This window comes from Scatophagus argus, chromosome 10 (assembly GCF_020382885.2).
Source record: "Scatophagus argus isolate fScaArg1 chromosome 10, fScaArg1.pri, whole genome shotgun sequence".
Taxonomy (NCBI): Eukaryota; Metazoa; Chordata; class Actinopteri; family Scatophagidae; genus Scatophagus; species Scatophagus argus.
Window position 1 is genome coordinate 24,174,249 of NC_058502.1, and position 13,203 is coordinate 24,187,451.

Here is a 13,203-nt window from a genome sequence, read left to right on the forward strand (position 1 = left end):
GGACTCTCTGGGTAAAATGGACAGAAAACTTTCTGCCTCCCACTTCTCTCTGGTATACCGGCTTACCTGTGCTGTGCTCCGAATCCACCTGCACGCATAGGACGTAGACGCCGGGGGAAATGCAGCGGCAGATTAGTGAAACTAAAAGGATATTTGGCATACTCTCCTGCGGCTTTCTCCGGAGATGCTGGGTCACCATGTCGTCGCTTAATTTCTTGGCGCTTCCTGGATCCAATCGACCGCTCTCTGCTCCACCTGTTCAGCCCAGAGTAGCAGCTGGCTCGTCGGCTCCCCGTCCCCTACCTCCACAGGCGCGGGGTGAACCTACACAACCTGCGGCCGCTTGCTCGGGCTCTACAGACGGCTACTGCTCCGGTCAGGCTCTTGAGAATGCGACATCACTTGCCATCAAAACTTTTATCCTAAAGGATTTCTTCACGTCCCGCGGGTTGGAGTTTCTCTTCATAATGGAAACATGGATGAATATTGGTGAGTCCAGCGCTCTTTGTGAACTTTTGCCGCCTGACTGTACATACTTCAACTCTGCGAGGACGTCAGGTGGTGGAGGAGGCATAGTGACTGTTTACAAGAACCGTTATATGTGTAAACAGGTCATGCTGACATCTTATTCTAGCTTTGAGATGAGCTTATTTGAACTCGGCTCTGTCCTTCCGGTGTTGTGTGCTGTTATATACAGGCCACCCAAGTACAACAAAGACTTTATTTGTGACTTTGGTGATTTTTTGCTAGGAATAATGCCCAAATATGACCGAGTTTTAATAGTTGGGGATTTTAATATCCATGTGTGCTGTCCTGTGAAGACTTTTTAAATCTTATTGACTCTTTTAATCTTGTACAGCTTGTGTCTGGTCCCACACAAGAACAGGGGCACACTCTTGATCTCGTTTTTAACCCATGGTTTTACCGTTTCTAGCGTAGAGCATCGTACTGTGTAGAGGTCTGAGATGGTTGGGGGGGGGGGGTGCCCCCCATGGTCCTCTGTGCAGCCTTTACCACCCTCTGCAGAGCCTTCCTCTCAGCAGCGGTGCAGTTGCTGTGCCACACAGTGATGCAGGTGCAGAGAACACCCTCCACCATGCAGTGGTAGAAACTCCTCAGGAATGAGCTGAGGAAGTAGAGACACTGGTGGGCCTTCCTGACCAGCCGGGAACTGTTGGTGTTCCAGGTGCACACCCAGGTACCTGTAGCTGGAGACCACTTCCACAGCTACTCCTCCGATGTGCAGGGGAGGGGTGGGGTGCCTGTCCTTTCTGAAGTCCACCACCATCTCTTTGGTCTTCATCACATTGATGCAGAGGTTGTTTTCTCTGCACCGCTGCACCAGGTGTTCCACCTCTTCTCTGTATTCTGACTCATCGTTGTTGTTGATGCATCCCACCTCTGCTGTGTCATCTGCAAACTTCACTATGTGACAGCTGGAATGCCTCGCCAAGCAGTCATACATCAGCAGAGTGAACAGGAAGGGGTTCAGCACACAGCCCTGGGGGGAACCAGTGCTGAGGGTGATGTTAGTATGTTAGTTCTTTCCTCGCAACTCTCAGTGCTGATGCCTCACCTGCCCTGAACGCAGCATCCCTAGCTTTCAGGAGAGCTCTCACCTCAGCATTCAGCCAGGGTTTCTGGTTGGGAAAGCAGGTTACTGTCCTGGTGGTGGCGACATTATCAGCACACTTGGAGATGAAGCCAAGGACGGAGCCGGTGTAATCCTCCAGGTCCACCTCTCCCTCATACATAGCTGCCTCTCTGAAGACCTGCCAGTCTGTGCACTGGAAGCAGTCCTGGAGCACAGAGGCCGCATCACTGGGCCACACAGTGACAGTCTTCTTTGTTGGCCTGATCCGTCTCAGCAGGGGGCGATAGTCTGGTGCCAGCAGGATGGAGATGTGGTTGGAGAGGCCAAGGTGGGGGCGAGGAAGAGCTCTATATGCATCGCGGATGGGCAGAATGTCCGTCAGTTTCACGTGATTGAAGTCCCCTGCAACCACGTAAGACGCTTCCGGGTGCCTAGTCTGCAGCGAGCTAATACATTCATGTGGCTCCTGCAGTGCTTCATTAGCATTAGCACCCGGTGGCATGTAAACAATGGTGATGAACACCGAACTCCCATGGCAGATAGTGCGGCCGACATTTCACTGTCATAAGTTCTATCGCCTCAGAGCAGTAGGCTTTTACCAGTCCACAATTTGTACTCCAACCTTCATTCACGTACACACAGAGCCCTCCTCCTCGTGACTTCCCCAACCGGTGGTGGAAGAGCTGCAGGCCGTCGATCTCGAACACTGAGTCCGGCAAGTTGTGATTTAACCAGGTTTCCGTGAGGCAAAGAATAGCACAGTTCTTCATCTCTGTCGAAATACTCAGCCTCAGACTAACAGGTCCACTTTGTTGTCCAGGGAGCGGACGTTGGCCAGGAAGAGAGTTGGAATTGGTGGCCTGCTAGCTTTCACGAGCAAGCGCGCGTGCCCATTTTCCTCGCTTTTGTTTTCGGGTACTTCACGTGCGGATTTAGCTCTGAACTAGTGCTAAAAATGGCCTCTGAGTAGCTAAAATAGGGCTTAGTCCCAGGAGCTCGAGAAGCCGCTGCTCTACTGTGCGCCGCCATCTTGACATACACCACCCAATATGCAGATTGAGTGTGACTCTATACTTGTATTAAATAAGTACAAAGACAGATCTCTGTTGATTCTGTTTTTCTTCTCACCAAAAATTGATTTTCGTGGTGAAAATGAGGATTGAAGATGGTGATGATCCAGTGTGCAAAGATTGGGGGGAGGGGATGATGAGATGGAACCAGGTGGCAGTGAGATGGAGGCAGGTAGTGCAGCTCAATCCAGTCTAGAAAAAAAACAGTTTAACAAAAAACCCAGGGAAATCATTAATTATCTTCGTTAGTAGTCCAGTGTGTGTTTTTCCCTCACTTAACAAAGTTACACATTATAACATACAATAATCCCACATACTACACAAAATAACATTCCTCTCACACATTTATAACACATTTCCAAGCTTAATAAAATAGCTTACTAAGAACATATTCACACAGTACATTAATCACATAACCTTGACCGTGTTTTATTTTTTTTTATGTTAGCTGAGTTAGCTGACCATTAATTAGCATGTTTTTTCCTGTTGTGCAGTAGTCAAACACATCAAATAATACACCATTCATCATCAGGTTATGAACTTAAACCGACTGGTTTATTAACATAAACAATCCACCTGTCTAAAAGTTACAACATATTCCAAACTATCAATGACGAGAATTAATTAACCGTGTTAGCGAACAGCTAACTCACCGCGATTTCTGATAAACACGTCGTTGAGACGGCTCGGCAGCTTCGTGGACATCGACAATTTATTTTTAACACGGTCAAAAAACCTTTTCCAGCGTAGCTCTGCTACCTTTCCACTCTGCTAGAACCAACTAATTTCTTAATAGTTTCTGCAAACCGCTGCTATAGCTCGGAGCTCCACACTCATCTCCATCTGCGAGTGGAAAAAAAACTCGTCAGGGGCACTCTATCTTCTCTCGCTACTTACTCCACTAGGCGGCAGCGGCGGACTACCGAACCAAGGAACATGAATATTTAAATATTATAATGTGTTTTATAATGGCTATTCAGACTTCTTGGTTACATTTGCAAGAGATTTTGTGGAAAGTTAATTTATGTAATTTTGCACAAAGTTCATTTATCATTGTGCAATATGGGGTTTTATAATGAAATGCTAGTTGTAGCCCCATGTTCTCCCTATGTGGAGTTTGCATGTTCTCCCTGTGCCTGCGTGGGTTTTCTCCGGGTACTCCGGCTTCCTCCCACAATACCAAAAACATGCACATTAGGTTAATTGGCTACTCTAAATTGCCCCTAGGTGTGAGTGTGAGAGTGTGTGGTTGTTTGTCTTTGTGTGTTGGCCCTGTGATTGACTGGCGACCAGTCCAGGGTGAACCCTGCCTCTCGCCCGTAGTCAGCTGGGATAGGCTCCAGCTCCCCCGCGACCCTGACGGATAAGTGGTATAGAAAATGGATGGATGGATAGTTGTAGCCCTTTACGCTATTAACATAGCAAAAATATATAAATGGATCACTTAATAAGTCATAAAAATAAAGAATATTTTATTGTTTCTCAATTCCTTGTACTCTACATTGAGCTTTTACAATAAGTTCTCAGAAACAGTTGTACTTCTTCACCAAACTTAAGAATGCTAAATTCCTGTGCCAAGTTCTTGTTAATTTTTACAGAGTAAAACCTTATTAAAACCTGTGACCAACGACTGCATACAAGAAGGAGGTTGAACAACTGGCAACATGGTGTAGTGAGCACAATCTGGCTCTTAACACCAAAAAGACAAAAGAAATGATAGTGGATATTTGTAAATCTGGACAGCTTATCCACCCTCCATTTTAAGTTAGAAGTGAGGCGGCAGAGAGGGTCAATAGCTTTAAGTTCCAGGTTTTAACTGTGGCAGACAATCTGACCTGGGGCACCTGCCTCAGCCATAGGAAGGGCCCAGTAGCTGTACTACCTGAGGAAACTGAGTAGAGCTAATCTTCTGTTATTGTAATTATAAATATTGTAATTATATATAGTAATAATATAATAATTCCTGAAATTACTGTAAGGCGTGGTGCCAACTCTGTAATGGCTGTATTTCTGTATCATGACAGCTACATTTTCTAGTTGTATGTGACTCTTATTGTGGGTAACAATGGACTTAAACTGTTTACAGTGTAAATACAGCATCAATACTGAATACAAAAATCTTGACTCTAATCTTTGTTGCATGACATTCTGATAACTGATCTTATATCTTAAAGAAGAATTTGATCTAGTTGCATGTATATGGGAAACCTGAAACCTACACTACTTTTTTTTTTTTTTTGAAAGCCATTTGGGTGGCTCTAAGGCTGGTTTCGCTCTGATTTCACAATTCAAACATTCAATACTCACTTAGTTACATATCTTTGCTTGTAAATCTGAATGAAAAACTAACTTGGTTAAACTCTTATAAAATATATACAAATACGTGTATGACAGAGGAAAAGCGAGAGAAAAATGGGGGAGGGGATTGTTTTCGTTATTGCAGTTATTGTCGATAAGAGGAAATGAGACAGAAAATTGTGAGTGCTGCTCCCTTAACTCAGACACAACGGTCAATATATTGATTATTATCTGCCGTAGCAGCAGTCCTCGTAAATATTAACCGAAATTACTGATGTTTGTCTCAGGCGTTTTAAGTTGTATGACGATATCAAGAACGGAACTTGCGCACCTGAAAGCTGACGTCATACGCTGAGTACCTGTAGTACTACCCAACTACTCACGAGCGAAACTACATTCAAGAGAAAAGATAAAGAAGCCGCGACGATAAGTTGTGAAAGACTATACTTATAACTAATTTCACTGTTTTTGTGAGGAATACTGGAGGATTGCCGACAGATGGGGAGCATTCAGTTGGTGATTCTGGTCATTTTAACCATCGTTTTTCAGGTGAGAATTCCTGTAGCTATAATGTGCTTCGACATATTTTCTATGAACGGCGTCCCTCAAGTGTTGATATCACACTCACACACATTGGATGTTTTTAGATGTCTTCGCTACTTTTGACAATTGCTGAAGAGAACTTGTTCGGCAGGAAACAACTTTTTAAATCAATAAAATGCTTCCTTCTGTCATATCGCTTGCCTCGGCTCTGCACTGTATTTACCTGTTCGAAGATCGGTCGATGGGGCAGAGATAGTAAAGTGCTGCTTCGTGTAGATTTTACAAAGCTGACTTACAGGAATTCTAAAATCACAAATAATTTTGAAGTAATGTCTACGTGAAAGGGTTAAACCTCGAGCACACAAGTTAGCTCTCAATCGCCATTTTCGAAGACTTGCTGATGAGTCAATGGCTCTATACGGGCCCCGGGTCGTGACGTTGTCGACAGGTAAAATTCCAGTCCGACGCGGTTCGGATTTACTTATGATTCATGTAAGTGGTTTAAGAAAAATATTTAGTTTGGAGATAGAGTTTTCAGAATTACAGGGATCGATGGACCAAGAGCTAAATGACAGTGAATTTGAAAATTGCCAAATGGGCCAGTTCGAGCGTTTCAAATGATAATTTGCTGTTTTTTGTGCTCGGTCAGACAAAAGAAAGACATCTGTAAAGTTCACCATCACTTGTGGTGTGAATGTTTTATGTATTTTTAGTTTTAGTTTTTTAGTTGTATTAGTTGTGTAGAAATCATGTGACTGTGAAGTATCTCAAGGAAATTCAATCGAATGCAACTGGACTTAGTTATTTGTCTTTGAAGACGTTTCACCTCTCATCCAAGAGGCTTCATCAGTTCATGCTCGCTTGACTAGGCTGGGATAACCATGACCTGGATGAATGAGAATATTCACAGACTGTGAAGTAGTATTAAAGACTATAGTGGCCCTTTGTCACTATCCGGGCACGCTGGTGGTTTAACAGGCTTGTATGCGTGCCAGTGTAGGTGCATGCAGGTGCACAACACAGCCAATGTCCAAACACTACTGATTGTATTCCAGGTTTATTCGGCTTCATACAGTCAATTCAAAAGTACTCACTTTAACCATAACACTTAAATCTGACCTGTGAAGTTATACACCATGGCACGGTCAAAAACCGTGTGGATACCCCAGTGTGCACACTACACTGATTAGCCCACCTCCCTATATAGACTCAATCCATGGCCTAAAATAGATACTGCCACCTACTGGCAGAAATGCATACAACACTTGTGAACACAGAAAATAACCAATTTGGCTCCTACAAAGACCGTGTTTTAATCACGAACAAATTGCCACTGGAATTTTTCTCAATGAAAGAGGACTGGTGCTTTTGGTCTACTGAAGGCACATTTTGCATACATCTGTTATTATTCTATAGTCTGATTCATTAAAAGGTTGTTTTTTCTCTCCTAGGCCTCAGTTTTTGTGACTGCTGAGAAGCCCGCATGTGTACCTGGGTTCACATCAGATATGTTGATTTTCAAAATGGCCACAAAGATCCTAAAGCAGCACACTAGGTTGGGCAAAGGTAAGAAGAATCATGAAAGCTGTGCTGTCATTCGTTGCCTAAAGTGCACTAAACTAAAAGAAATTTTGTGGTGTTCATTACCGGCAAGTTTCCCAAGATCTCTTAGGCTCGGGCCACAGGGGCAGTGATATTCCTATGTTTCAACATGATGTTTGCTGTTGATTATGATCAAAAAACGGGGGGGGGGGGGGAGTTCGGGAGAGCACACACTGGTAAAATAACACCCTTTGCCTAGTTTACCTGTGGCATATTCTGCCGATACACAAACTGAAAGGCAGTGATGCAGTGGGATGAGCAGTGTCAAACAAACTTTGAATGACCGAACACTGCTCTGTACAGCAGTGTTGGTGGTGCTTAAAGGCCTGACTGAACTCAGTGAGCGAGATACACACATGCAGACAAAATAACAGTTGATGACAGTCAGAGAAAAGTAATTTCCCATGGTGTACTCTGAAAGAGAAACCGAAATGTCGAAACAAAGCTTACAGTAGATGACAGTTGATATGCCTCCGTTTGGAGAAATAGCAGGAGTGTCAGTGTAGGAAGCTAATTGATACATAAACTGCTGTGGACCAGAGCAGCAGCAAAACACATTTCAGCTGCCTGGAAGAAGGCAAATTGTCAAAAAAATCAATATAGCTTATGATATCAGGCTCTCTTTAAAGCCACTACACTGTTAATGTTTTTGCGTTGCCCTTAAGATTAAGTTATTCAGTATGACGTCTTATTTCTTTCCCGTTAACCTTAATGAGTTTAAAAAGTCTAAAAAAAAATTAATTTTGCTCACTGTTTGTTTGAACATTTCAGTTAATTTACTTGCCCCACACTAATGCAAAAATACATTTGCCAGTGATTATCTGAATTACCTATTTCTGCAGTGATTAAATACACTATATAGAGAAATGTATCCAGACACATCTCTTTATGGGACTTCTTTTCAGGGTTTGAGCTGAGTCCCTTACTTCCAGAGAAGGGAAATCTTAATGCTTAAATATACCAAGACATTTTGGACAATGCAATCTGTCTGACTATGTGGCAACAGTTTGAGGAAGGCCCTTTTCTATTCCAGCATTGCTATGCTATGCTATGCTAGTTAAATCCATAAAGAGATGGTTGGGTGAGTTTGGTGGGGACAAAATTGACTGGTCTGCTCAAAGCCCCGACCTCAACCCCACTGAACACCTTTGGGATGAAATGAAATGGTGAATGTGAGCCAGGCCTTTTTGTCCAACATCACTGGCTGATGCTCTACTGCACAAATAAGTGAAAAGGTCCAAAGAAAAGCTCCAAACACTTTTGTGGAAAGCCTCCCCGGAAGAGTGGAAGCTGTTATGGCTGCAAAGGCAAACCAACTCCATATTAATGTTCATGTGTTTAGAATGAGATGTCATTAAACTCCCTGTTGGTGTAATGGCCAGGTATCCCAATAGAATAGAATAGAATAGAATGCCTTTATTGTCACTATACACATGTACAATGAGATTAAAAAATGCTTAAAAAAATACTTTTTCTATATAATGTAAGTCCATGTAATAGTCATTTTAAGTTTTATGTCACAGAAATTATTTTGAATGAGGCCCAGGATTTTTATGATCAAGTATCAGACTATAATAATTATTATTATTATAAACTAATTACAGCAACAATGTAGTTATGCGGAAATTAGGGATGTTCCTACCTACTAAGTAACAACACACTCAAAACTCAAAACATTAATTTTGTGCTCATCTGTCAAAATGACAGTTGTCCTATGACAACAGTGGTCCAGAATCCTCTCTCCTCTGGTGGGGCAGTCGATGTGTTGCTTAAACTCCGGTATCACCTTCCTCAGGTTAGCACGGTTAAAGTCCCCGGCCACGATGAGTGCTGCATCCGGCTGGTTAGCTTGATAGGTGGATATATATTATTAACAATTTTACTTGATATGTTTAATGACTCTCTATCCCATGGGTCACTCCCACAGACATTGACTGAAGCATCAATTTCCTTCCTCTTGAAGCCAGGTAAAGACAGCACAAAATCAGAATCTGAATTCCTTTATTTATCCCCGAGGGGAAATTCTTTAATGTAGCTCTTATCGTCCCATCTCCATCCTAAACTGTGATGTGAAGATTTTGGATAAAGCCCTTGCCCCACGCCTAGAAACCACAATCACGTGATATCTGCTGACCAAACTGGTTTTATTTTAGGCCATCATTCATATACAAATATTCGTCGGCTCCTGAATGTTATCCATTCTCCTGCGTCTGGCTCGGTACTTGAGGTGGTTATTGCGCTGGACGCAAAGAAAGCATTTGATAGGGTAGAATGGGGATATTTGTTTGCCTGTTTAAAGAAATTCGGGTACGGCCCTAATTTTATTTCATGGGCTATAAACTTTTATGTACCTCACCCAAAGCCTCTGTCATCATGAATAGTAAATGCTCACAGTATTTCCAGTTGTCAATCAATCCACTGTTTTTCTCTTTAGTCATGGATTGCTTGTCTATTACTTAAAACATTACCATCAATCACTGGGATTTACTGGGGGAGCAGACAGTATCTTTTTATGCAAATGATTTATTAATGTATGTATCTGATCCTGTTTCATGTGTTATTCGCACCCTGAGGAGATTTGGTGCTTTTTATGGGTACAAACTAAACTTCAGTAAAAGTGAATGTTAGCCTGTTAATGATCTGGCCCTTCAAATACAGGGTGGTGCTCTGCCGTTCACAATGTCTAAAAATGGTTTTAAATATTTGGGCATCAATATTACAAGGGACATGCAAAATCTTTACCAAGAAAACTTTTGTTTGCTATTTGAGAAAGTCAGGTTAGACCTGAAGAAATGGAAACCCCTTCATCTCTCCTTAGCAGGGAAAGTGAATTGTACCAAAATGAATGTGCTGCCCAAGTTTGTTTATCTGTTTCATTGTATCCCACTTTATCTTCCTAAATCTTTTTTTAAATCTATTGACAGGACTTAATTTCATTTATATAGGACATGAAGAAGCCTAGCCTTACAGAGACCTAAAAACCAAGGTGGCTTAGCTCTTCCAAGTTTTTGTCATTATTATTGGGCCTCAAATGTTCAAAAGAATCATGTATTGTTCCATACTCCTGATGCAGACTGGTGCCACTTTGAAGCTGCATCTTGCATCTCCACCACTCTTGGATCACTTCCAGCCTCCCCCTCTCTTTCTTATAATACACTCACAATCCTATAGTCATAAACACTCTTAAAATATGGGTTCAGCTTAGACGGAACTTTGGGTTTAAAAACTTTCTTCATCTAAGTTCCATACACAATAATCACCTTTTCCCCCAGATAGGTTAGACTCTGAATTCACTCTCTGGCAGAGACGAGGCATCCAAATTTTTAAGGTTATGTATATAAACTCTATTTTTGAAAGCTTTGATGATTTATTGGTCTCCCCTGGTCTAGCCTATTTCGATATTTCCAAGTCCGCCACTTCCTTCAACACCATGATCCTAACTTTCCATACATAACATCACCCTTTAACAGAAGATCTGTTAAAATCCCCATTCAATTCTAAAAGATTTATCTCAAGAATTAGTGATTGTATAACTTCCTTTAAAAATATGACATTGGCTGGGAGAATGAGCTGGGGAAGATTTGAAAGAGGACATTTGGGAGATCGCTCTTCTAAGAGTAAATAACAGCACTTCCTGTGCAAAATTAAGTATTGTACTACAATTCAAAATTCTGCATCGCATCCACTACTCCAAAGTATGACTGGCTAAAATATATCTGAACACAGGTGCAATCTGTGACAGATGTTGAAACACTCCTGCTGATTTAACACACATGTTTGGTCGTGTCTAGTCCTGGCAACCCACTGTTCTACCATCTTTAAAACATTGTCAGAAGCATTTGTCGTGTGGACTCAGAGCCAAGGCTCAAGGCCACAGACATTAAATTCTAAGTCGAAGAAGTCCAGTAGAATCATCAGCAGGAGACAGGATTCTGAGCAGCAAAGACTTTAATGTCGACAAAAAAGGAGAGCAGTTCAAAATGCACCTTAAGAGCTCTGAACAAAATGGTTGGAGGCTTTACCTTATATACCTTAGGGTCTGGACTTTTCCACACCTGTTGTCCATCCCTTTACCATCTTTATTTTTACACAATTTTTGCCCTGGATCTGTTGGGGACTTTCCATAGGCTTCATTTTGATTTATTTTGCACCTGCTTGTCTATTCCTTGGCTGTTTCAGGGGTTTTCCACTTTATTTTTTAATTACTTCCTAAGTACAGTTTACACCAATATTTCTCTCCCCCTGGCATGCTTCCAGTTTCAGCCTTCCAGTTTTTAAGTTATTGCTGGCATCAGACACCATTATTTCCAGTCCTCTTTGTATAATATTTTAAAAAAATAATTATGCAGGATTACAATAAGATGTTCTTTTCATGCTTACAGTGATTATAATGAGGTTACATACACAGTGTTTTATTAGCATAGCCAGTGTTTCACTGTCATAAACAGTTCACAACTACACAGTTTTTACCTTCCATAGCTTACAGGCCCTGAAGCAGTTGTACCTTTTTAATACAGCTGTATCTTGCTTTTCATTCTATCATAATCAGAACATAATATGACTATTTCATGCTATCATAAGGCATTGCATACTACAACTTTAACTCATCACAACTTACTTAGAAATTATACCACACATTGAATATTGATCTTCAACCCAATGCAGCTATGACCATATTTGGAACCACAGATAGAAGATATACAACATTAAAGAAAAGTCATGAAAACATAATTGCTTTTACGACGGTGCTTGCACATAGAAGAATATTATTACATTGGAAATCAAAAAAACCCACCCAAAGTGTCTTTGTGCTTAGCGACCTGACACAATTCATACAATTAGAGAAAATAAAATATACTCTCAGTGGGTCCTGGGACAAATTCTTTTCTTTCTGGGATCCGGTGTTGAAGCATTTAAGTAAGCTGAAAACTGTACCCACTTGATGACCATGGTCATCTTGCATTTGTATTTATGATTGTGATTGAATCCATGTGAACCATGCTTTGTTTAGTGCACAGCTCCAGTCTTGGCAAGCCTAGATATATGCTTGGGGGGGGTTAAAAATATTAAAATGAGCATTGTGAAGTATCTGCATATTTATGTACCAAATTATATTACTGATGTTCAATAAAAAGATAATGGAAAAAAAAGATGGACATGGCTCTTTTGTTACAAATGTTTACCTGCCCATGTGCATTTCAGACCCTTTTAGTGACTGTTGGGACCAATACAGGCGGATAGGCATGTTACCATTATGCAGTGATGTTCGCTGCTCTGATACATGTCCTGAATCTCCTACCCATTCTAATCTGAAAGGATGCTTCAAACTTATTATGAATGTGTCCAGAGCATGCAACCTAGTTTTTTTCCCCTGATGATACTACATTCGGATAAACAAATCTGTGTTAAGTTACTCAGAACGAATTTGTTATAAAAATTATCTCAAGACTGTACAACCTACTGTGCTTTTAGAGATGTTTAAGTCAGTGTTTTAGGTTAGTTTTGTATTATGCAACCTAAACTGAGCAGATTGTGCAGCTCCCTAAACAGACACACACAAACACCTCTTATGCACCATGTGGAGATGGAAATGTAGCAATGGTCCACATTTCCCATCGACTGTGATTAACTGAGTAGTTTGTAAAATATGCTGTTGTGTTCCAAAATGCACGTTACTTTATGCTAGTGTATGTAATGTGTTCATTTTTGACTGCTTGGCAAAGGCAATAATGTACCTCCTTTCTGTAAAACGATATGCATTATTGTGTTAATGTACTGAAGACTTGCCAGTTCCTTCCTAGTTTTGTCTGTCCTCCATTGGTAATGGATTACTCTTTCTCCTATTCAATCCCAGTAGGCTTTACTGACTGCACAGACCACACAAGATTTCCCTTCATCAGTAACGACCACCGTGTCATGATAAAGACAGACGGCACATTGATGGTTAGTAGACACTTAAAACCAGAAACTAATGCTCACCTCTCCCAAATCCTAATGCAACATTTTTAAGACTAGATGTTTAATTTAGTCTTCAGGGATTAGTGATCAGTAGTTTAGTGATCAAGGAATTGATTTGGCTATGCCTAGCTGATAGAA

At 41.3% G+C, this 13,203-nt stretch overlaps 1 protein-coding gene across 17 annotated transcripts in view; it reads left to right on the top strand.

Moving 5' to 3' along the window:
* The window catches only part of LOC124066483 (B-cadherin-like), a 119,585-nt gene that overhangs the window by 49,892 nt on the left and 56,490 nt on the right, over positions 1-13,203 (top strand). Inside the window, exons 1-3 of one of the 17 annotated variants that reach the window (XM_046402894.1) lie at positions 5,300-5,511; positions 6,957-7,071; positions 12,962-13,050. The exons of 10 other annotated variants lie outside the window; for them this stretch is intronic. In XM_046402894.1, the coding sequence (XP_046258850.1) occupies positions 5,461-5,511; positions 6,957-7,071; positions 12,962-13,050 (255 nt within the window). In that variant the 5' untranslated portion in view covers positions 5,300-5,460. Of the gene's footprint in view, positions 1-5,299; positions 5,512-5,815; positions 5,954-6,956; positions 7,072-12,961; positions 13,051-13,203 lie in introns of those variants that run through there. 6 more of the 17 variants (XM_046402895.1, XM_046402897.1, XM_046402898.1 and 3 more) reach the window with 6 other exon arrangements.